This window comes from Astatotilapia calliptera, chromosome 18 (genome assembly GCF_900246225.1).
Source record: "Astatotilapia calliptera chromosome 18, fAstCal1.2, whole genome shotgun sequence".
NCBI classification, from domain to species: Eukaryota; Metazoa; Chordata; class Actinopteri; order Cichliformes; family Cichlidae; genus Astatotilapia; species Astatotilapia calliptera.
The window spans coordinates 11,787,815-11,813,863 of NC_039319.1; the positions used below are offsets into that span (position 1 = coordinate 11,787,815).

A 26,049-nucleotide genomic window follows, 5' to 3' on the forward strand; every position below is an offset into this window, starting at 1 on the left:
GGATGAGTTAAACACAAACCATAAACTGCACAAGTGCATGAAGTACCAACTCTGCAGTGACAGTATAAATAAAATTATTGACTCGTGGGGGTTTGCTGTTTGCATTTTGTACTTTTTGCAAATTCTTTGTACAAAGCAATTTTGGCGTGCATATAGTAAGCAAGCATTCACGCAGATATCCAAATGTGTAAACTACATATGTTTATTCTGGATACAGTATCATGAAAAATATGGGCGGAAGGTATTTCCTTTGTTTCCTGAAGGAGTTTCAAAACAATAAAACCACAGCGGTTGAAAACAAAAAGATTTGTGCTATACATAAAAAGAAAGAACGAAAGCAAGTTCTGAGCTTATTTGTGCATGTTGTTTGCCTTGGCCGGCTTGATAAAACCTAAAGCCCCACCTGGATTTATCAAGTATAATTATGGGGGTTGTCAATATTCTCTGTTAAGCCGGGTTTTCTGCTTCAAGTTGTATGCGTGGTCACATATAATGGGGCATTTCACAGGTCGTGACTCCTCTACACTAAATGATCCCTATGAGTGACGCCTATTCCAATCAGAGACATTATCAGAGGATCATGAAGATAAATGGTGGTTAAGTGATTAAGGTGTGGCTACACATTAGACACTTAAGAGCTGTGGTTTGTGGGCCAGTCAATTGGAAATTAATTTCACTGACTGAAGCGGTATAGTTGGTGTGTGTTCTGTGTTCTTTTAGCTGCAATTCAAGTAGTGTGAAAGAGACTTAGCTGTAGATTCGACTCAAGTATGCAACCTTCAGTTTGCACTTTACTGTGTGGTTTTCTTGCACATATAAAATATATTCCAGCAGAGAATCTATATTGCGTTATACTGCATGCTGTAAATAAAAGAATCATTCAAATTATGGTGCTTCCATAAGATTTTAAATTAACACTGGGAAACATAACATGCACCTGACCAGGTGATGTGTTTGGCATAAGTTACCACGGTAATTTATCACAAGCACTTCTGTGACACAGAAACTACAACTTTAAGCCCAACATAGCTTAGTAGGCCATTAATCTCACTTTCCAGTACACCCTTCAGGCCATAGTCTTTGTGGAGTTGAGTCTGGCAGTTTGTAAAGTGCCTGAAGTGAAATGTAAAGCACTGAGTTGTTTTCTTTTCTCTTTTTTCTTTGCATGTTTAACAGACAACTGTGTTAAACTTTCTTTAAAAAAGCGTAATGCTGACAATGTACATGTGCACGTTTAGTTTGGCTACAAGTGTTGATGTGGTTGTAGTGGCTCAAGAATCACTCTTAGAGCTTAAACATTCATAAAGTATCATAAAATACAGATAGTGCATGCTCAGACAGTGAAGGCAAAGCTGTGACACTATGTGAGAATGTTTAATTAAATTGAAAATATTTGAAATTATTTCTAATAATAAAATGTTAATAATTTTAGCCTTCTTTTAAAAGGCCTTTGCTAGCAGCTATATGTTCATCAGCTTTCAAGAGCCTTTTGTAAGTTGAGCCGACTCGAAATTGCATTTCCCATAGCACTTGTTAAACTTTCCAGACCATCTCTTATCGTAATACAACATTCTTCCTGAAGATAACAGGATAATCATCCTGTTACGATTAGAAATGTTGTAATGTGGGAATATTGGTATTACGTGATTCATTATTTGGTGATAATGGTAAGTACCCCTGCTTTTCATCTTCCAATAAATGGTCTTTCCCTGCTGAGCCATCTGCTTAGTTATGAACTAGATTAAGAAATGTAAGTTAGGCATAAAACAATAGTTAAATACAACACAGTCATAAATACAAACCAGATCTTTGCCTGCTTTGCTCAAATGTGGTTAAGGAACACTGAAAAGAGGACATTTCATAAGAGTTTGCCTGAGTTGACCAAAAGTTGGTAATAATAATCGAAATAATCGTGCTTGAGATTTCCCCTCAGGCTCCCCTCAAACAAGCCACTGCATGTGTTTATACTCTTTGCTGCTGAGGGCTGTCATCCATCAGACGAGCTTGGCTTCTGCTTTGGGTCATATCAGTTTCTCTTTTGTACTTATCCACTGGTGTGGCGAATGTCCACTGTGCATCACTGTGTTTGCGTCTACGGGCAACAAACACCCCTCACTCAAAAGTTGGAACACACTCCCCCGCATACGAATAGCAAACTGGCTCTGTAACGCTCACCAAACTCTAATGCATTCGATGGTGTTTCTATCATAACGAGTCAAAACCCATCATGGCAGATCCTGTAGCATTATTACGAGGGTAAAAAGTAGTCTTTCAGTCAGAATCCATGCGTGGTGCAAAACCTGACTTTCTGCCTTCCTGATATGTGTAATATCTGTGTAATGATAACATCTACTTTGAAGTAGTCCAAGATTCACAATACTTTTTACATAACAGGCTTCTCATTTTCCAGAGTTTTGTAACTAATACCTAAAGATGAAACCCTTGGGGGAGTCCCCTACAAAAACAGGGGGTAATTATGGTTATGTAACTTTCTTCCACAAAATCCAAAACCATGTTATTTGTTCAGTGGTATAATGTTGGATCTTATCTACTGAAACTTGTCATTTGAAGGGCAGAGCTGATTGCATAATACATTAGAATAAAATAAAACCGCTAGGGGAAAATTAAAATCTCCAAAAATGCTCAACGTAGCCGCAACATATGGACAAACGTATTGGGCCACATGTCTTAGTCTTTGAATTTAGCTGTTTTCTGCCCCATTGGCACATGCATATAAAAGATCCTAGCCATGCAGCCTGCTTTTACAAACATTTGTAAAAGAATGAGTCATTCTAAACAGCTCAACCATAGTAATGCTGCAGGATTCCCTCCAAGATACTCGACAATTGATTGTCAGTGATATTATTGCAAAGTGGAAATGTTTAGCAACCACAGCACCGTAAAGTTACAGAGTGAGCTTGATGAGTGATGAGGTATATATTGCCTAGAAATTTCAAAGCTCCTCTGGCGTTAACATCAGCACAAATCCAGTGCACTGGGAGCTTCATCCTCTGGTTTTCCATAGTCCGTGGTCTACAGCTGTAATGTGCCATACTCTTTGGTCCATAAAGTTTAGCAGTGTTGTCTTTCATTTCAACTCTAATCCCGCAAAAAAAGTGCATATTTGGTCATTTGTTTTGGGTTTTCTAGTGTGCCAAATGTGTTTGAAGTGTTCTCCAAGTGTTCTCATTTTCTCCCTGAGTCTGCAATACATTTTTCCAGACTCTGACAGACAACTCTAAGTGCCTGCAGGTGTAAAATTACTCATCTATCATTAGAGTCAGCTTCGTGATTGACTGGTGACCCGTGTCTTGCCTCTCACAGTCTCACAGTCATAGCTCAAACAAAATCCAAGCCCCCGCAACACTCAGCAAAGTACATCGCTGATATATGGATGGAATAAATTACAGGTCTGGGACAGGACAGGAATATGCATCAACCTAATCTTACTATCCACATCACTACATAACATGCACACATAGATTTGTCTGCCACTGTGGTCTGTGTCAGTTCTGCCATCACAATCAGGTTTTATTTTGATGCTGCAATAAATGTTCTGTGAAATTGGCCATTAAGGTTCCCGGAACTTCTGGGAAATTGTTGCATCTCTAGAGGTGGCTTTGTGTATGTTTATATATGTTTATGAATATATAAAATCTCCTTATTGCACTTGCAACTGGCTACTGAAGGTCTGATGTCCTAACCTAACATCAAAAGACAATAAAAAATACTTGTTATTGCAGAGGCCTGTAAGATTATAGTAAACTTACGCCTGTTTGTTGTATTCATGTCCTGGTTGATTTAATGTTGACATGAAAAGCAAAAAGGCCGAATCATAGTGACGTTTGCGGCACAAATCAATGCCCCTGAGATTAAAGAACCTTTTGATCATGTTGACACGGTTATTTTTCCTTCCAGAAAGCAGTCAGTTAAAATTTAAACCTCAAATGAATTTTGAAGGCCTCCTCACAGGCATGCTTCCAAAAGAAAGGAAGAGCGGAAGGAAGGAAAGAAAGGACGGATTTGCAACTCCTTGACCTTTGCTTCAAAATAAAGCAATAATAATAAAACTGAAAAAGAAATAGTAGAAGCTAACTTGTTTTGGATAGCTTTCCCATGTGTTTGCTTTCATTTTTCCTTTTTTTGGTACACTGCAGTTTACAAATGGATCGTTGCAAGAGAAGTAAATGTTAAATCAGTATCATTATTCAGTCTGCAGCGAGTAAAAAGCCCTGTCCTCATCTATACTGCTGCTTCTTTTTTTTTTTGTACTGCGTGCCAAAGTAAAGTTTCTCACACAATGATAAATGTATTCTTGGAGATGTTAAATGACAGCGATAATGAAGGGATAAAACAACATATCACATTATCTGACGGGAATGCTGAAGACAACACTGTGCATCTTTGCACAGACAGAGTCCAAGTAGCTTTGGCAGCAGACCATCATCTTCTGACAAATACTCAATACCATTAATCCATCAGGATTTTTCAAATATGCAGTCACATACAGGAACAGAGCTCGGCACAGCCAACAACCTTTTTTTTCTTAGAAAGTTACTCATTGGTTTGCCAATGAATGTTCAGTTGAATTGTACTGTGATCAAACCCGCACATCTAACATGAAATATTCACTGCAAGACCAGAATTGCCCCTCCAAAAAAAAAAATAGAGACAATTTAATCAGAGCAATCTGAACGTATGTAAACGTCTTTAGAGCCTGGGTGGCATCAAATGCAGATTCTTTCTTTACGACACATGCAGGTTGCATGTGGGAGCAGTAAATAACTGAAGTGAGCACAAGTATCCTGCAGGCACAAAAGAAAAAGAAAGGGACAGGTCAGTGGCACGCTTCACACCGAAGAGTGCTATCAGATGTCCACTTAGCCGCTTGAGGCTCATTAGTACCTGTCACAGGGCGTTCAAAAAGAATCCTTCTAAATGTGTCGCAGGAGCCTCTTGTCAGGAATTAACATGGGTGGATATGCATAGATGGATTCTGACAAGTATCTTTAATGCAAAGTTTATCATCTGTCAGAACTTAATATGACTGTAGGGAAGATGCATGTACATCCTGATGTACTCTTACAGCTCAAGTTTCCCACATTAAAGTCAGGTTTTCTGAGAATACTGAAGAATGTAAACAAGCGTTTAATGTTGCGCTAACATGTATCCCTACACCGCACATATCAGACTAATATTGCTTCTGAAGTCAATATATCTGAGCCTAAAAGGCAATTATTATTGTCATGTAAGGTTGGGCAACATTAATGTTATATAAACCTGCACTTATGACTTGAAAATACAAAGACTTGTTGTCTCTTTTTTATGTCCCCTTTTTGGTAAGATTCAAGGGTCAAAATGGAGTTCTCATATTTCCGGAAGGCCTCGTGAACTATGCTGATATAAAGTCTTTATGGTCCGATAAAACTTTGCGTAACACCTGCAGGGAATTTCCACACATTTAAGAGTAAATGAACAACAACAAACCTTTCGTCTTTATTCTGTGATAGACATCAAAATGTTTCTTTTTCTATAGAAAAAAACACCATACATTTACTGTGTGCTCTTAAAATATAGGTGGGGGTGTGAAGATTTATGTTATCAGATGAAAGGATTACAGTGTTTGAGAGTGATTCAGTCAAATGAGGCTTTAAGATGAATTTATCAAGCGATCTAAAGGTAAGTAAATATGCTGTTAGCGTGTCAGAAAGATCTTATCAAGCTACACAATTGCCAGTTTCCAAAGAAAGAAAAGACCCAAGAAATGGGAATGGTTTTCTGTTTTGGAATTTTAATATTCAACTAAATCCTTATTTTTCTGTTTAAAGGGTAATTTATTTTGACATGAACAGAAATGTCTTATTAGTTGGATATTTGACTTTTATGGCTGTGGCAGCCACTGCTCTGATTTTGCAGTTTGATACAATCAGCAATTATGCAAGAGCACTTATGCTCCAGTGCAGAAGCCCTTTGCACCATAATGGCTGTGTGGTAATAGTCTGCTCCTGCTCAGTGGAGAGTAGGATACTTTGTTTATTTAACCTCATTACTTAATTATACCTATTTAATTTTCTCTTGCATGTGGTGGCCAACTTGTAGATTTTGTTGTTTTCTTTTGGATTTTTAAAAATATCTACAAATAGTTTTATCAATAAAATAAATATAAAATATGACATATGTGGTATACTATTAGCAGTGCTGTGCGTATATTAAAAAATGTCAGTTTTGCTTCTATGATTGTGTTTTTATCCTAATGTGTGTGAATTTAGATGAACTGCCTGTGCCGTCTGTATGTTGTATAATATATAATAACCATATTTTTTTAGTGTTATAACTGATAATCATTTTAATATCTACCAAATTTGAGAGTGACGGTAAAAAGAAAGTACGCCTTCATTCAGTTCTAAAGTTTTATGTATCAGTTCATGATTTAAAAAAAAACCTTAGATGACACAACACAACATGTTACACTGTGCCATTATTTATTTAACAGAAACAAAATCAAAATAAATCAGAAGCAGTGTGTAGAAAAACTAAGTAAAACCCACGATTGATTATTTGGGCAGCAATAGATTGAAGTAACTGTTTTCTGTAAGATTCATCGATCTCTTATGGTTGTAGGGGAATTTTGGCCCACGCTTCCTTACAGTGTTGCTTCAGTTCATTGAGGTTTGCAGGGATTCATTTATGCACAGCTCTCTCTCTCCTACCACCACTACATTTCAAACAGATTGAGGTCTGTGCTTTGACTGGCCCATTGCAACACTTTGATTTATTTCTTTTTTTAGCCATTCTGTTGTAGATTTGCAGTTGTGCTTAGGATCATCCTGTCGCATGACCAACCTTTGACCGTGCCAGATGACCTCACATTGATTATAGAGTACTTTGATATAAAGATGAGTTCATGGTCAACTCAGTCACTGCAAGATGTTGGAGATCCTGTGACAAGCTCCAACCTCTACCACCGTGCTTGACAGTTGCAATGAGATGTTTGCGCTGTGTCTGGTTTTCTCCAAATGTGATGCTGTGGATTATAGCCACACATTTCCACTTTGTGTTATCTGTCTAATTATTTCAGATGTTTAATGGTTTGCTTAGGTGTAACTTTGCCAACCTAAGTTGTTCTTTTAAGAGAGAATAGACTTACACACTATACACAGCAACCCTTCCAGACAAGCCTTACTAGTTCAGTCTTTTTCTAATTTTACTATCATGAATTTTTAGTTAGCAGGTTGGGTCCATGTCTTCATGTTGTCAAGACCAAATTTCAACCTTACCACCCGTATATCTCAGCAACAGTCAAGATTCACAGTTTAGATGTTACCTATGTAACTGTCAACAGCCACAGATTCGTATTGGAGCCCAAGCCCAGGGATCATTGCTGTAGATATTCGCCTAAAGTTTACCAAAAAAGTTCCCATGTTCAAGTCTGTTATTCTGTTAATGTCATTAAATACTGTTAAGTACAAGGATTTCCCCAGCAGAACTTTTTGGACAAGAATTGAGAACAAGTTACGCAAGTAAGAATGCACTTAACACCTTCATTCAGCAGCCATTCAACAGTATTTCTCAATATGTAACTGTCACACTGACAGTTACATATTGAGAAACCTTTAGAGTACAGTATGCCACACTCCAATTACAAGAGCCTCAAGCAACATAGGAGTAAATGTTATAGTTAGAGACGTATATTTCAGATAAATAAAGCATAATGTAGACACTAAACATTTGTTTAACCTCCGCCTTCACACGCCGGCAGTCTGTTTGAATGCAACTAAGGCAGGTGTGGCACTGACAACCACGTGAAAGATATGAAACGAAACAAATAGGATTTTGTTCTAAAGAGAATAAGCACAAACTTTTGCATTTATTGTGCATTTATTTAAGCGTGCTCTAACTTGGATTTTTTTTTTGCTGGTAATGACTGACTGAAAAATTACATGATCTAATGCGTGAACTTTTTTAAAGGCACCAAAGTAGGGCATGTCAACAACATGAGAAATAAACTGGGATCCACCTAGTTACTGGAAACTAACTGCTGTCTTTGTTTGATCAGTATTAGGGGACATGTCACTCTTTGTTTCACCTTTTATCGTTATATTGGCCCAATCTTGTCTTTTTAATCAGCGTGCATTGCATCTGACCAGCTTGATCCCTCACAGACACGTGCCTTTGCACGAAAATGCAAAAAGTCAAGTTTCTATCAGTGCAAGTTCATTCAAGTGTTTTTACATTTTTTTTTTTTTTTTTTTGGAAAAAATCAGCAAAACATAAAATTGCAATGCCAATCAAGAAACCTGAGGCTGACGCCTTAAAGGCATTCATCAAACAAGAGTTAAAAAAAAGTCTTGGTACAAAGGTTATGGAAATATGATACTGCCCCTGAGTGTCTTTATAAGAGTGCTGTGCCTGCACAAGTTGATAGACACAACGTTAGAGCTTCAGTCTACACCTGGAGAACAGGAGGTGAGTTATCATATTCCTTTTTTTACAAACAGACATTGCGCTTGGTTTTCACATGAATGCTTTACTAATTATAGGTTTATTTATTATCATTTAATTTTATTAGTATAGTAATATTAGTATTGCATTTGATTAGTTTCAGTAAGTTTTGCAGTATTTGTAAGAATACCTCAATGAAAGTAATGATCTTATAACACATTTTGCTATAAAATCATTTAAATAGATAATAGAATAGATTCAAATAGAAACTGATTTGTTGTTTATTTGTTTTGAATCTTGTTTCCTTAACACATTTGGGCAATGGATGCATATTAATTCACATTTTGTGGTCTAATGGCCAAAGCTAAGTAGTCCTATTTTTGCAAATAGGGTAACATTTCTTTACCAGCTGAGCTTAAAAGATTAATGATACATTTCGGTAACAAGTCCAGTTAATGTACAATATTTGTTCAAGGTTCAAGGTTTGAGATGAAAATCATGAACGCATGGGAGGGGTTGAGGCACCATAACCACAGAGTGATAAGGCCTATAATGTTGATTGCAGGGAAAAACTTATATTTCTTATATGTATAAACCTGTATTTTTTTTTTCAGCGCTGCCACAACAGACCTCGCCATGCGGTTCAACACTCTGTTCTTCCTGCTGATCCTTTCCTGCGTCTGTCTGGCATTGGCACAAGGTACAGCAATTTTAAAGAAAGAAATCTGAAAACAGTGTCATATATGCAGCATGCAATAAAGAGGCATGAAGAGATAAAGGAGGTTGTTTTATTGCTGAAGTGTGTGCGTGGGTAGATGTTGCTTCACTGCGTACTTGTCTTAAACAATATATCTTTGTTGTGCAAATTTGATCATGTTGTTAAATGGTGATTTTATGTTTTCAGTGCCCTATGATAACTGCTGTCTAAAGTATGTGAGATCAATGAAGCCCGCTGCTCAAAAACACGCAGTGAAGTACAGACATCAGATGACAGATGGAGGCTGCAACATCCCAGCTGTAATGTAAGTGGATGTACAACAAATAGTGACGTTATTATTGTTAAATAAACAGTCACAAAAATGCTTTTCTGGTTGTGTCTGTACTGTAACACCCATGACATGATGTCTTTAAGGGGGTTCCTCTGACAAATACCCCTTCATTGTTATATAATAATAATGATAATTACAGTGAAACTAGCAAAAAACTAAGTGGAAAGTGAACGTACATACAAAACTTCCATTTTAGCACTTTAACACAGCAACCTCTCTGAACTCGCAGTGATTTTTTCTTTAACCCATGTCTGTTTTATTTGCATGCTAAAAATAATCCTCACCTGTGCCAATTATCTTTCAGCTTCACCATGAGGAAGGGCCGTATCATCTGCACAGACCCAAACGAAACGTGGGTAAAGGATCTGATGAAAAAAATTGACGAGAGACCATGGAAGCTCAGTGATATGGTAATCCCTAAAACCATTTTGCGGCCTGAGGATTTGCTTGCGCATTTGAAAAACTGATGTTCACACTGTTGTCTCTGTTCTTAACAGCGACATCGACGACATTCAAGGAGAGGCTGAGGGCAGCTGCCAGCTAACATTGGCCCCCGTTCATCTTTCTGCCATCTGCTATCTTATAAACGAGCAATGTGTGGTTTTATGGTGGTTTTTATGGTGTCTTACGGGAGGCAGTTGTGGAAGCCTGCCAAGAAATCTTGTAGCATTACTTTTGCTTTCACTCTGTGCAAATATAAGGGTCAAGCGCTTAAAGTTTCGGCACTTTGCTCTTTTTGGGTTGGACTCTTCGAGCTAAATGGCCACAGAAGAATTAATATCAATGCATGGCTGGAAATATTTCAATGAATTCACTGAAAATATTTGCTACTGTTTCTTGCCTTTTAAGACATGTGATATTCAACAAGCTGCTTAATAATCTAAATTGTCATTGAGTGTAAATGTTGTACTATTTAGAATAGCTGGCTCTTATGTAATGTGTCCAGATGTCTTTCAAACACAAGTCTTTAATTACTTTTTGAAATCAGCAAAAATAAAATAGTCATAATTTTGTCCATGTTTGAAATGTTAATCTTTTCATATATTTTCATGTATTTTGTTTGCACGTTTTACTACAGTATATATACTCAAATAAACATAACTTTTTGTATCATGGTCACAGAGGCTTTGATGTTTTCTTGCTGTCACACAGTTAATCACAGTATATGCAGAATGGGATGAATTTAAGTCTGAGTAAATAAACAAGTTGGACTTAAAAACCTTTGGTAAATGCATATTATCATATTATTTTCATACTGCGTACCATCCGTGCCAGTATTTATGTCTACATGTGCGGTCTCTTCAAGAGATTTCACGAGGCTGTTTTAATGCTCCTCCCTTACTTAATTCAAATAAAACATTTCTAATCCTGGGTGTGCAGTCCTAAACATCAGTTTTAGTAAACAGCCCCAATCATAAAAGACCTTGACGTTTAACTACTACTTCAATAATACAAAGAAGGCTGCAGTACAGAGATTACTATTAAAGTTTATGTTAGAGTGATGGATGCACATGGTTTGCCATTGCATGCTCTGATAGTCTTTGTCCACCTCCAACAAATAAAATTGCTGCATTCTCTATTTTTCCTTTTAGTGGAGCTTCAAATTGCACAAAATGCACAAATTCTTCAGTTTAATAATAACAAAATAAGCGACTGTAATATCAAGATTTAAATCCTCTGACACAAGGAGGGAGACAAAAAGGAAATTCTTGAGAAAGAAATCAGGCACAGGCAAATCTTCAATGAAGTATCTGTGAATGATGATTAACAGCAGTATGATCTGATTTGACAGTGCTGGGCACATTCATTGATCTGTGCTACTGCTGAGACTTGCAAGTGATAAAATCTCGCTGTGAGTAATGTAGGTGCTTTCACACAATGCTGCTCTGCAGAGACCTTTTTTTTCTTACATGCAACAAGATGAAGCAAGTTGGTAAAGTATGGCTCATGTACTAATTTTCTTGTGTTTGTTGATTAAAGAATTAATACGAACACTGCCGACAGCTAATGTGCACGTGAGAAAGAAGTGAGAATGATTGGTATTGCTAAAAAAAAAACAAAACTTTTTAGCACAGGGCAATCGAGATTTTAAAAATCGAATCTTCCTTGCATGCAGTCGAAGTATTTGTTTGAAAAGGTTGCCAACTTAGCTGAAAGGCAAAAGTGATGGATAGTCTGACAAATACAAAATAATTACTGAGACATCAGTGGCATAAAGAATATTGATGGACATCCAAAATTGCATCGAGTATGATTAGTAGTTGTACCACCATCGGAGGTCAAAGAATTGGGTTGCAGCTTAAAAAGGTTTTCGTTGCTGAGGCTTTGTTCCTTCGTGTTTATACAACAGTAATGCTGATGAATGTGCATGCTGAGGCAGAAAGAGCTGGCTGGTTGGCAGCCTGAGCAGAAATTTTAGCATCTTTGTTTAAGGGGGGGGGGGGGGGGACATGAAATCAAAACATGTGGAAAATCACTCTATGCTGAAACAAAAGTGATGCATTACAGGAAAAGTGGTGTTTGAACACATATTAGAGAAGCAGAGGAATTTATGTTTTAAAAAAACTTGAGTAGAGACTTTTTTTCCCCTATTCATCTTTGCTTTTTAACTGCTGCTGGTAAGCAGCACTCATCTATTTGTGAAGTCATTAAAATACAACGGGAACATAAATGTGTGAATCCCATTCATCATTTGGTTCATTTTGTTTCCAAAAATTGCAAAGTGAAACAGATTTGGTGCCAGAGACATGAGTGATGCCTATAAATCATGGTTATTATGAAAATGTAAAAAAAAGGGAAACAAATCAAGTACCTAGATGAAAGAAGTTGCAAAAGATTACACATAGAAAAGTTATTTGAAATTGACATTATATTTATTACTGTGATAATTTAAGACTTTAATCAAACTCCTAAGCTTGTCACCACAGCTACTTACTTTCACTCTGACCAGTGAATGCAGTGAATGAAAAATATTTGTCTAATATGTGACACAAATATGTAACAGAACTGTAATGACTGGACAAACGTGCAGTTTCAACCACCAAACACTCTTTGGTAGATTTCCCATCAAAGAATGGCCTGAAGGAAGGAAATCACAACACAACTTTGTACCTTTTATTTATGAGAGGTGTGAGAGTGCTATTTCTGAGAGATGTCGGTTCACATTAAAAAAAGAAAGACTGAGGCAAAATGCAGAGTTTTTAAGAATACATGGACTTTTACATATTTATTTACTGAACTTGAAAGTAAACTTGCTGTGCTTATTTTGTGGAGAAAAAGGAGAACTTGAGGTGTTTATCAAAGAAAGCTTGGTGGACTCTGCAGCACTATAATGGCCCAAGAAAAAAAGAATTTAAAACAACCAGAGTGCTTCATAGGCAACCAAAATAAATACATAAATAAATAAAACAGATCGAGGATATTGTGGGAAATCTGGAGCTTCAGTTCATAAACAAAGGAGATAATTTGACTTTTTCTCCTTGGCTCTGGATGAGAGCTGCAATGTTCACAACACAGCACATCTTTGTATGTTGGATAATGACCGGCTTTTAGATCATGCATGAGCTGGCATCAATGCACTCAGTGAAAGGGACTACAAGAAGGAGTGATTTGTAAGTTTTGATAGGCTCGGGCTGAAATGGGACAAACTTGTTTTACATGTGTTACAACCACTGGCTGTCCAAATGTGACAGGGAAAACTTTTGAAGCAGATCCAAGATGAAGTGACTAAAATAAACTTTTGATCTACCTTTATATACGAACAAACAATTTCAGTGATAATGTTCAAGAAATCCAAATACAAAGCTTCTCTCTGTAATGATCACCTCTCTGGGTGATCCAAGGCGGCTTTAATCTATTTGTTCAAGACCAAAATAGACCAGATGTCTCTTAGTGAAGAAGAAAAAATGAAAAACCTAAACTATGTGCAGTAACAGTCTACAGAAAGTTTTTGAAATTTTGCAAAAGAAAACATGGCCATTTGTTCACAGTTGGTTGTTGATTAAATAGTGAAATGTTGGTATTTTACTATGCTATTTCACAATTTCATTACTAAATTGTAAGATCTACCCTTACCAGTAGTGGTTTATAAAAAAATAAAATTAATATTGATCTGAACTGACTTCAGTTTATTGGTGCTTCATATGGGCCCTTGGGAAAATTTCCCACCGCTGGTCTAAGTCAATAATTTTCAGTCATGCTGCACCAATGCGCTGCCCAGGAACTGCAATCCATCAATTTCTCAGCTTTCTCAGCCCAGAATGGTGACTGACCTACCGTAAGTCTGCTTATGAGGCGGTGTATTTCATGCTAGCATAACATGCACACAACTGTGCAAGTATATGGTTTAGCATCAAACCTAATCAGACGCTTAAATCACCCTCACACAGCTAAACATGAACATTTTTTAAAAGCTAATGGCTAAAGCTAGAGCTGGCCAGAGTACAGATCTAGCAACCTAGGTATGAGCAAAGCGTCAAAGCACTAACTGGAAAGCGGACAAAAGACAAAACAGAGAAGAGGGTGGACGTCCTGTCACACTGGTAAAGGATGTCAGTAACTGACATTTATTTTACAAAAATCTTTTGCAACTGCTTATAAGACACTTATAAGCAGGTAAAGGTGACACAGCACACAAACTCCTCTTCAGTTGCGCTAACTTCCAGTAGCAGAGCCCTTAAGTTGTTGTTTTTTAATTGAGAGAAGATCCTCTAACTTAATACAGTTTTAGGAAAAGTATAATGTTATTAAAATAATATTTTGCATTAAAAATGGTCAGTTATGGCTTTTAGAAAGAAAATGGAAATCTGCAAAAATCAGTGTCGGGAGATCAGACTTTAAAAAAAAAACTAAAATTGGACAGAAAAATTGCAATTGAGAGAACTCTAATTTCAGATATAAATCTCTGTGTCTACTTTAAAAGTAAACATTGTTGGGCAAGCTACACATTACTGCGTCAGCAAGGTAATTTTGCTTTGTAATTTTATTTGAAATGAATAAACATGGAATTCATTTTTTTTCAAAGTACAAAGAGTTAATAAAACAAAGAATCTAAGCTTCGGAAAAGATGAATGAAAACCCTACAAACACATTAAAATCATTTATAAAATTCAGATATAAGGAGTATTATGATCTTGTGAAACAAAACACAGAAACATGCACGTATTGTTAAAACCAATCAAGACTTTGCTCCTTTAAAAATGAACATGTATGGGTTTTGATACTTCCACATTCCTGTTACCTTACCGATGGATGAACCTGGGTCATTGTCAGCCCTCATAATATTTCTGTCAGGCTCATTTGGCTTAAATGCTCACTTCGTTAAAGCTACAAAAGAGTGCCAAGTATGGTCACAGAGTGTGTCGGTGTGTACACTGGCATTTACAATAACGTCCTATCCAAAAACAACTCAAAAATGAAACCATTTCACCCCTTAAGCAGCTCCATATGACAACAGACAGATAGATAGATAGATAGATAGATAGATAGATAGATAGATAGATAGATAGATAGATAGATAGATAGATAGATAGATAGATAGATAGATAGATAGATAGATAGATAGATAGATAGATAGATAGAATTAGCAGTAACAAAAAAGATAAAAGAAAATAAATAACATGAAAAAGTATGTAAAATAAAAAAAATAAAGACATTTATGGTGCCACATTCACTGGTCTGCAGGTCTTTATTGTTGAGCTAGGATCCTAGTAATTGTACCCCTCTTCTCATCTCATGGTTGTTCTTCAGGAAACTAAGCCAAGTTTTCCAAAGCTGTACTCTTTAATTTCTTTAAGAAACAAAAACTACATGATGACACAGACCACAGAGTAGCGCTTGTTTAGCAAGCCATCTGAACCTGCTCTCCATCTGAGTCTGTTCTGAGACTCTCTGGTGCATGTCTGAATGTAACCCACAGCTTCCACAGACCTCCTCTTCTGAATTCGATGTAGCAAAATCCGATATGCACCAGTAATGGGGCTCTGCAAGTTTAGGTTGTTGTTGAGAAGATGAACTTTGGTGATGCCAAGATCCTCCAGCATTGCTTTTAAATTTAGATCATCTGACGTCAGGATGTAGTTGGGTTCAGCCAGATGAAAGGGGGTAGATCTACAAGGTGCATAGGCCTGAGGGTATTCAATGCCTCTCATCCAGTCACTCTCCATGATCTGTGTCATAGTTAGGCGATCCAGTGGAAGTTGCCTCAAGAGGCCCTTGATAATATCCTGGCATGACTGGGGTACATAAGAGGGGATTGTATAAGAGCCCTGCAGGATGCAGCACTTAAGCCTGCCTGTGTTACTGGCTTTAAATGGCATTGTGGCAGTCACCATAAAGTAAAGCAAAATACCCATTGCCCAGATATCTACGTACTGACCAATGTAGCCTTTCTCTTTAAACAGCTCAGGGGCTGCATAAGGTGGAGAACCACAGGATGTGTAGAGGACATCGCTGAGGCAGCAGGATGTACTAAAACCAAAATCACCCACTTTAATGCAGTATGTGCTGGTGTAAAAGATATTCTCAGCCTTCAGGTCCCTGTGGACGATATTATTATCATGCTGGAAAAAGAGAAAGAAAGACTGTTAAAGTTATTTTACAATTTAATAACTGACAGTAGTACTTTTTTTAAGATATGAGAACTTTAATACAAACACATGAAAGTTTTTAAGTGTCACTTGTTTTATTTTCCAGCAAAACGAAACCTTAGCAATGATCAGCTGAACGTTTCTCTAAACTTACCATATATCTGACTGCAGACAGGACCTGTGAAAAGACAAGCTTGCTCTCCAGGTCTGACAGGCGCCCCCTGGTGCTGATGCGGGAGAACAGCTCTCCTCCGCTGGCATACTCCATCACCAGGTAGAGCCTCTTGAATGTTTCCACCACCTCATACAGGTGTACTATGTTGGGGTGGGCCAGCTTCTCCATGCAAGAGATTTCAGAGGCAAAAAGACCCCGAGAGCGTTTGTCCAAACGCGCCTTTTCCAGGACTTTTACAGCTACTCTTTCTGTAAGATGAGAGAAAAAGGCAAAAAAAGCCAACAAAAAAAACAGTGAGGAAACCAGAAAACAACGTTTTCCCGTTTCTTTTCTACCTTTTTCCTGTATTCAATCTTCTTTATCTCTGCATAATCTGCTATAAAAACGAGTTTCAGCATCATTGTCATATTACACCACGTACACTGACTGCTAAGCACAAAACAATATGGATTAGTGGCTGGCTGAGATTAGCTGTCTTCTGACATCTGCAGTGACCCAGACTGACTGAAGTGATGTCTGTGCATTCAACTGATCTAACATCTAACAGGTGAATGAGGTCATTTGGCACAAAAGCCCCCGTGTACTTTGCAGCATATATAAATAACAGAGATACTTAAGAAAGACGTCCCTTATAAAATGCCTGAAAAGCTTGATTTTACATCTTTATCACATTCTTGTAGTACATCTTTTCTTTGGGAAATGCAGTTAATTAGGATCAATCGGGCACATATTTATGTATTGAGTGCTGATAGCCAAATACAACTCAGTTTATTGCCCGTGTTTGCTTCATGTATGAGATAAATGGCAGACGTAGCTTTTTCTGAGCAATTCAACATTACACCTGCACTTTAATTGTATATTTTTTCTTCAGTGAATGTGGATCACACACTGTTTTCTGCTTTAAATAACATAATATTATTTATGATAACAACAGGAAGTAAAGCAATATGTAAACTGGATTATTTCTGATGTAAATATGTGATATAATAACAATTTTAAATTTACAACCTATGGTCATTTCCTACCTGATGACCCAAGATGTGATAATGAAGGTAACAAAAGACAAAGCATCAAAAATCTCACCTTTGGTCAGGTCATGAATTCCCAATCTAACCTGGGAGAAGTTGCCAGACCCAATCTCCCCTCTGAGCTCGTAAAGCCCTACTCGACGTCCAAATATCAGGTCATTCATCACCTTTTCTGAATGGGTCAGATCATACAAGGCCTTTCCAAATGCCGTGTGCTGCATCGCTGCCTCATCCCCTGTCTCATTCTCTTTTGTCCCCGCCTTTTTGCCCAAATTTGGAGACATCACGGGAAAAACCTCTTCCTGGCGAGGAATTGTCTTCAAGTGAGCCCCTGAGAAGAAGAAGGGAATCCAGCTGTTATCATACTGTGAGATGCAACAAGAGTTACTTTGAATGATTATTTCTGTATTGGATTTGATCTAATTGACATGTACACATAAAATGCAATCCTGCAGTTAAAAATGTTCAAATCAAACAAAAAAAACCCATCTTTGTACTCACATGTTTTCCCTTTTATGTTCTTTTTACTCCTTTCTACGTTTATGGCATTATTTTTGTTGTTTAAATACATGATTCTTTTCGCCTGGCACCAGAGAGTCCTCCAAGTTTCTTTGTTTTCTGTCTTGTTGAATATTTTAGAAAATTAAAAGTTGATAAATTAACAAGAAAATAAATTTCCACAAAACAGCAACCGGAGGAAAAAGATTGTCTGAACAAATATGAGCAGTATGATAGGAAATGAAAATCATCTGCAGGCATCAGGAAAAATGCTCAGAGAAGAAGTTTCTTAGATGATGAACCGCTTGTCCAGATGCTGCTACTGCACCAGCTCTCGCCCTACGCTGCAGTGTGTCTCTCCTCGCATATAATCTGGAAATACAACATAACGCCATGTAATCCCAGCGTGTTGGACTCCTCCCACGCAGACAGACAATAGACAGGATTTGGAGGCTTCTTTAAACTCTAGACATGAACTAACCTCTGTATATCCTTGTTAGGGGTCAGCCAGCTGGGGCAGGGTGATTACTGCATCTTCAGCTGGCTCAGCTGGACATGCATCCCTCAGATTGTAGCCTTTATTGAAGACAAGCACGGATCACATTTTGACATTACCAATTAAACATTTTACCTAAACAATTATCATACTTGTCAAATTGCGAACAACAGCACTGATAACTCAAAATACTCATTGTTTGTAAAAAATACAATCCTACCCTCACCTACAGTCAGCTAAAAACTAAAAACAGTGAGAATAGAGTATGCGTGCCTTCTTTGCCTTGTTACTAGGCTACAGAGCAAAGCAGTGACCCAGACATTGACCATGACACCAGACAGACACTTGGCCAGACAGCCCACGCACTGATGTGTGCTATCAGTCAGTCCCGTCAACCTCTGCTACCCAGGCTGGACACGGGGACCGTCTGGCAGTCACCGTGCATAAGCTGCTTGTTCGTGTCACAAGTGAGTCTCTATAATCCAATCACAATCTCAGTGATCATCCAAGCACGTGTATTGTAGTCTTCTAATAAAGAAGAGATCTGTCTGGGAATGTGAATTAACTACAAAGTGACTATTTCCTGATACAATATCAGGATTATGTTACAAGAAATTTGTGATCTGTCAGAATATGGTTAAAATTACATAAGATGAATTGAATACAGTTGTGTGATTGAAAGGTTTTTTAATGGTAATCCAAATGGGCCAATGTCAAGACTTGAACCTATTGCAGTTTAAAAACTATAAGAAAGAAAAGAAAAAATGGTTTATGCTTCCTCTTCAAATATTATAAAACGATCTATTTAAAAACAAGTACTCCAAAGGTTTGTAAGTATTCCTGTGTATTTTATATTCAAAAGAACTTCCCAATGTGAGTAAAAGAGGCACGCACAATGCTTTGAAAGACTCTTAAATGGACGCAAACTGAAAGTCATTCTCACCAATAACATCTGGAGGTTTTTCTACTGCCACAGTCACCTTTGAACTGATTTTATTTTGGCTGTTTCCAAGTTTAAACATAAAAAACAAGCTCAAGTATCCTCCATCTGTGGAGGAAATGGTGGAATCCTAATACTGGGCATTGTGATCAGACAGCATGCCAAAAAGCTGCACTATATTTTGCACTGATCAGCCATAACATTAAAGCCACAGACAGGTAAAGTGGACAACCCTGAGTATCTTGTTGGAAAGCAAAGATCTGCTGGAAAATCTTTGGTCCTGGCAATAATATGAATATTATTTTGATAGATAGCATCCACCTGGTTACCCCTGGTGCATCCTCCACATCCTTCAGCCCTGCATGTGCTTAACTCATCTGGTTTGTTGTGGCTGACCAGGATGTGACTTTTATAAACAATCTCCCATAATCTTCTTTATGTGTGACCCAAACTTGATAACCTATGTGACCAGATTGCATTAATACAAGCCAGAAACTTATTTTGAAAACCAAAAGCAAAGCAACACACCCTTTGATCTACATAATCAAATCAAGTAACTACTAGGAATGTAACATTACCAAGATTATAAGAGAATTTCAAAGAGATGTGTAGTAAATTAAAGAAAGGAATCAGCAGCTGAAACCACCTTAATAAAGGTGTCTGAGCGCTGATGGTCTTCACGTTGATCCGCTGATCCTGGTGAAAATGAGGGGATCACATCAACACATCAAAGAAGGATTAACACCTCGTCGAGATACTAATTAAAAATGAGCAAAATGTCAAGATTACCACACAGCTGAACGCTAAAGCCAAGATATCTGAAGAGGAGAGAGAAGGCCTTATTGACCTGACGAAGCACCCAGATCCACTTTTATCAGAAGTAATATTGACATAAACTTGTATCTCTACAAGTTTATCTTGTAAGTACTTAAACTCTCCACTTTCAGTGAAGATTAAAAGCAGAGGGTAGTTCTGAGGGGTTTGGCCATTTGGTGTCATGTTGAATAAACACAAAGGTGCTGGAGTTTTCTAAAGGTGAGGCTCAAGCCCCCATGCTGATTGTGTTTATGTGTTTGGGACAGATTTTGTTTTAAGTCAGAGGTGCTAAACACCTTCCCCCTGAGATAAAAGATGATTAATGCCTTTGAATGAGCGACACTTTAATGACTCAGGGATACTTAAGCACTTCATTAGCGTGAGCTGAGGCCCGGTCGACACACTCGAGCCAGTGTGTCCTTACAGCAGGAACAGAAAAGCTGTAGAGATTTCCTTTGAAGTTGGCTTCTGGCTGGAGAAGCATGGAAATTTGATTAGCTCTCACTTTTTTTGACACCACCCCTCTTTGAGGATTTTAGGTGACATTTGGGGCTAAAGCTCAATCCCTTATAAATATCTGAGGAGGGCAGAAGGACACTCAGGATCTGGCAACTGAGGAGTAGATTTGGACTAAAGCCATGGATATACAGCAACCTTTCCTACTCTTTCTGTGCGTCCTCCACTTGACCTGTAAGTGTTGTTTGCATTTTCTTTTCCACTGCAGCTGTGATGTGTAGAGCAGAAGGTAATCACTGACTCAACTGACACAAATTCGCTCAGATACACAAATGATCGCCTTTTAAATGTAAGTAGCTGAAGGTGTGATGCTGAGATCAAGGATGGGTTAAAAATTAAATTAAATTAAGATTAAAAGTAATATTTTTTGTTAAAGTTTTCTCCATAGAATGATCTTTTTCATGAATAAAAGACTTGGAAGAAAATCCTGTACAGCTCATCTGTAACTGAAATGCAGTTCCATGTTGAATCACCAGGGGAAATGTTGTGTGCTGCTTCTTGTGTTTTCCAGTGATGGGAGTGCTGAGCAAACACGTTGACCACAGGAACCTGTTTACACAAAGAGTATGCTGCAAGAGGCAGAGCCACTTTGTGTACATTGGACAAGGCAAGGAAACACATTCCTCCACATGTTTCAAAATCCCACATCTTTCCACTGTACCCTCTATAGAAATCAAAGCAAGGTTTCCTCTGATGTGTTAAAACAGGTTAAAGCAGGCCTTGAAGCTAAATGATGAGTTTAGACTTCTGCAGTTAAAAGGATGAACATTGTGTGCTGTCTGTCTTTAAATCGGCCTCGTTTTTCTTTCTTCAGATATTTTAGGAAGTCACATCAGTGTAGATGTAGGAATGTGCAGATCACATTGTGGGGCCCCAACAACACCATCGTATGAAGCAGGGAAGCAGCAATACTCAAAATATTCTTCAATGCTGGACTTCCTCAAGAGCAAAAAAGTAAGTGAAAGCTTGCATTATCATAAGAATAGCTGCAATAACAATATGGAAAAAGTGCTGCTTTGTAAACCATTAGCCTAACATCTGTGGGGTTACTTTGCACAAACTTATCATTTATATTATTTATAATGTGACACTAGCATTAGCAAGGTATTAGCAAGTTCTTAATTCATCATTTATATATCATTACTGCTACTTAGTATAACATCTGTTACTGTTACACCATGTACAGCTATCACTGTTACTACTTCACTGCTAGTTAGAATCGTAATCATTATCACAGTCATAAGAATATATCTATATTTATAAATGGCATACTAAGGAGGAGTAATGCTATACAAATGATGAATTAAGCGCTTGCTAATTTTTCACTAAGCCCTTAAATATACCTAATAGTGTCACATTGTTATAAAGTGCTCCCCTATTCTCTCATAAGTCTGAAACTACAATAAACGCGCAGGTGAGTACATGGGAACATGTTTCTACCGGTCTGATTCAAACAATAATTTCCCCTTGGCTCAATAAAGACGAGGACACGTGGACCCGCTGCTTCTCAGAGCGCAGGTCCGCTGAACCACCTGCCTTCATGCGGCGTGACTCAGGTGTGTGAGCCGACTGGGATGCGCGTGGATCGGCTTCTTCTGTTCGAGGGACCTCGAGAAGTGGCGGTCATCGAGGACTGTCACTGTGAGATCAAGCTGGCCCAGTGCATCCGAGTTCCCGGACTGAGGACATACTTCTCTGAAACACCGTATGAGACAGTCATTGACGTGGGAGGATGTTCCCAGTCGAGAGGATCCCCAGGTGTGTCTGTGTGTGTGTGTGTGGGGTGAGGGGGGGATTAACAACAGACAAAAAAACATGAGGAAGACGTGTTTAAGCGAGCATGAAGCCGCCAGTAAAATTCCAAATGACTGATTTGGAAACAGTCAGTTTACCTTTTGTCCCACTTTGTAGGGCAAAAGTATTTTTCTATTTAGTGCATATTAAGAGTCAGGAAGTTAATCAGTAATAATTCTGAAATAAATTAACGCACATAGATTCAATACACATATATTATTAATGGATAACCTGACAGCTACAGTTTAATTGACATTGCCTATGTAATTTTGAGTTAGAGAGGTCTGAAAAAAAAAAAAACCCACACACGGTTGATGAAGAGATGTTTCCCCTTTATGCACCTTATCAAAAAAAAAAAAGTATTAGAATTCTGCTTCTGGGACCAGACGACATCATCCCGTCTATTTAATATTTCTGCTTCCCATCACAGATCATAATCCTGTTACTTTTATTATCAATCATCCACAGATGGATTCTCCTGTGTCCCCACAAAGTTTGAATCAGCCTTGGTGGAAACCCCTAACGAAGTGGATCTCATACAGACTGTGGCAGCCTGTGAGCTGAAGGAAAGCTGTTACAGGGTTCGATACGTGGAGTATTATTATGAAACAGTCCACCATGCAGAGGGAGTCAAAGAAGAGAAGCTCAAAGTAAGTGTCACCTACAAGCTATTACTACAACTGTAATTTTCGACAAAATCCCTACCCTTCGATTTTAATTTCAAACCCAGCCCTTCACAATAAACATAATTCCTTCTTTCATTAGCCCCCCTGCCACATTTCACACTGCAAGAAGGATTCACGCTTGGTGGCAGTTTCACACTCTTTTGTAGTGAGGTCAAGAGGAAATGGGGCTCTAGCCAGGTGCCAGACAATAATTAAGTATCTTTGTTCACCGCAGATAAGTGGAAGACAGCACTTAATCAAAACAACACACTGGCTGGCTCCGTGCATCCTGGGTGTGAAGTAAATCAGCATGGCCTGCATGCGTATTCATGCACAAGCACAGACTTGAGGCTTTGATTGTTGTAGGAGAGCAGGAATCTCTGGCATAATTTTAACTTCTTTTAAACTGCATAAAGAAGGCGAAACCAGGTCAATACTCCCACAACACTTTACTGTTTCTTTGCACTTACAAAACGTTTCACTTTACAACGACTTATTTAATTCCCAGCCCTACTGATATCAGAAAAAAAATATTTGAAAGCACCATTACACAGATTTGTATGCCATGCTTAAGCAAATAAGGATTAAACACCAAATTCACAAAAAGCTTTCCACCAGCTGTACAACTGCAAGGTAAGTTAGTATCTGTGATTTTTAACATCACATTTATATAATAGACGGTAAGGATTTAAGTTGAAGATTGGGTTTGGGTAGTCTGCCATGTCCAAGAACCAAAGGTGCGAGTGGAGCACCAACACAAATGGCCTCTGCAGGTGGTGAATCAAAGCAGTGCTAAACATGCTAAGCAGCAGCTGGACCCCAACTCAACTGGGTAAATATTTGCGAGCAGCTGTGAGCTGATTCCTCTTTCTCTCTGTTGCTAATTTTCTTCAGGAAATAGATGTGGGCAGATGTTTGGGAAGCTGCACTACAGGAAACCGATGCCTTCTCAGGTATGTGTGAACACAGCTGCTCCACACCGCCTCATGCACACCTCATAACAATTACTTGTGAGCTCTGACGCCTTCTGCTCTCAGCATGTTGACTTTTGGGTTAATTCCTACACCAAATGTTCTTTTTACACCTTCTGCTTTATTTTGAGATGTTTGCAGACAACCAGTGTTATTGCTTTATCTTAATCATATCAAAATAATACAAAATCCACCATCTAAATTTACCCTACACTTTGTAAGGTAAATGCTAAAGAGGTGCAGCATTTAAGAGATTTATTCAACCACCACCCAATGCAAGGTTTATGGCTAAGTTAAGAATTTTTCAGCATTTTTCATGTTTTCACTAATTTTCACAAATTTAATTTAATCAAAAATCATATTTTATTGATAACATGTAATAATTTATATTATCAATTAATCTTCTAGTTTACTGTTTTACAAAAAAAGGGAGGAAAATTTAGCACATTATTATTTTTTGATTAAGGTGCTGACTTACAGTTATTAACTTGCCTTCCTAAGCAGAAAATTCAGTGTTAAGTATTTTACTTTATTCTTAACAAACTCAAGTGTGCCAGCTCAGATTTTAAATTTTAAAAACTGGGTTTCAGTTTGTTATTTGCCCAAAAAATAACAATCTAATTTTTACTTAGAAACAAATTTTAGGCAAATTTGTCAAATATTTTTCTTCTTTCTTCTTCGATGAAGTGGAAAGACGTTGTGCATATATAGACATAGCAAGATCCACATTTATCCTATTGTAACTTTCTGTACTGTACAGAATGGTACAACATGTGTGAGTCGAAATACTTGTACATATTGTCAGTAAACTAGATACAGAAATTATATTTAGTTCTATTTCTGTACATTTTTCTATAAAAAAAAATGTTTTGAGAGATAAATGAAATGCTGCCTACTTATAGCAATAAAGTGATTAGTGATTTAATCTTTTTGTCTTCTTCTATGTTTTTGTTGCAGGAGTCCATCCGATCCAGAAATCTGCCACTTGTGGTCCGAAAGACAGTCCAGTTCCTGTGTTCCTCAGGGATATGAGAGCCACAGCTTTGTGAACCAGTATGGGCAGATTCGTACAATCCTGTCCATCACTTCCTGCCATTGTCGAAACTAATCACAGGCCCCTCTGCTGGAAAAAACAAACAAACTTGAAAGACTTTAAGAGGTTGCCACAGTTGGGCCCCATATTTACTGTAGCCCATTGATGACCCCACGGAATAGTGAATATTAAAGTGAATTTTTATTATTGTATCATATGTAATATATGTAAGATGCTAAATTTGTAAATAAATTTAATACAACAATAAACGAGGACTTGTGCTTAAAGCATTGTACAAATACTGAGAATGCAAAAGAAACATGATGGGAAAAAGTTAAAGATTTAAATCTAAGATCCACGATCTAATCTGAAAAAATTAGTGTGTGATCCTCTTTTTAATTCATGTATATTTAGTAGAATTTGTATAAAAAAGTATGTAAGCTAAGACAAAAATTTATAATTGTGCTATAGTCTTTGAGATGATTGTGAGTCAGTTAAATCTGAAATATCATGAAGAACAAATTCTAATTCTAATAATGTCATGATGTAATATAAATATATTTAGGTCTGTGTTCTTCTCCAGATGCATCATAAAACATTTAACGTTTTTTTTTCTTTTTCTTTTCCAATAAGAAGCTTTGGTGAAGCCTGGAAAAGAGGCGCAAAAAAAAGAGAAAGAAAAACAACTTTGCAAATGTCCCTTTGAAAAAACACGTGCAAGTAGCGCTTTGTTTTAATACCAACATGTGAACACTCCACTTTGTCATATAAAGAAACGTTTTATGACCTGCCTGCAAGGTGTCATGCAGAAAAACTTTGATCTTTTACGTGTTTATTACAGCGAGGGAAACAAATTTCTCTTTTTGGCCTCAGTTTGCGTTTTGCGGTTAATCGTGCATAAAGATCAATGGGAGCAAATGGTTTCCTAGAAACTCTGAAATAATATGTTTAACGCATAATTTAGACCTAAATCCATCTACAGTTGAAATATGTAAATAATATTTCTTTGTGGAAGAAGATGATGTTGATTACTCCTGAA

At 37.6% G+C, this 26,049-nt stretch overlaps 3 protein-coding genes across 3 annotated transcripts; 2 read left to right on the forward strand and 1 right to left on the reverse strand.

Moving 5' to 3' along the window:
* The first annotated feature begins 8,384 nt into the window (after positions 1-8,384).
* Positions 8,385-10,610, forward strand: ccl25a (chemokine (C-C motif) ligand 25a). Its single transcript, XM_026150666.1, has 5 exons — positions 8,385-8,466; positions 9,057-9,142; positions 9,347-9,464; positions 9,796-9,901; positions 9,989-10,610. The coding sequence occupies exons 2-5, from the start codon at positions 9,079-9,081 to the stop codon at positions 10,016-10,018; spliced, it is 318 nt and encodes a 105-aa protein (XP_026006451.1). The 5' UTR covers positions 8,385-8,466; positions 9,057-9,078; the 3' UTR covers positions 10,019-10,610.
* Positions 10,611-15,102: 4,492 nt separating this feature from the next.
* On the reverse strand, positions 15,103-18,342 carry LOC113011224 (serine/threonine-protein kinase NIM1-like). The gene is made up of 5 exons (XM_026150664.1): positions 18,261-18,342; positions 17,783-18,151; positions 17,337-17,612; positions 16,233-16,501; positions 15,103-16,051 (listed from the first exon to the last, which is right to left on the reverse strand). The coding sequence occupies exons 2-5, from the start codon at positions 17,850-17,852 to the stop codon at positions 15,296-15,298; spliced, it is 1,371 nt and encodes a 456-aa protein (XP_026006449.1). The 5' UTR covers positions 17,853-18,151; positions 18,261-18,342; the 3' UTR covers positions 15,103-15,295.
* Positions 18,343-20,426: 2,084 nt separating this feature from the next.
* pnhd (pinhead) lies at positions 20,427-25,279 on the forward strand. Its single transcript, XM_026150665.1, has 7 exons — positions 20,427-20,721; positions 21,059-21,154; positions 21,362-21,501; positions 22,029-22,305; positions 22,810-22,991; positions 23,901-23,959; positions 24,935-25,279. The coding sequence occupies exons 1-7, from the start codon at positions 20,670-20,672 to the stop codon at positions 25,083-25,085; spliced, it is 957 nt and encodes a 318-aa protein (XP_026006450.1). The 5' UTR covers positions 20,427-20,669; the 3' UTR covers positions 25,086-25,279.
* Positions 25,280-26,049: the final 770 nt, after the last annotated feature.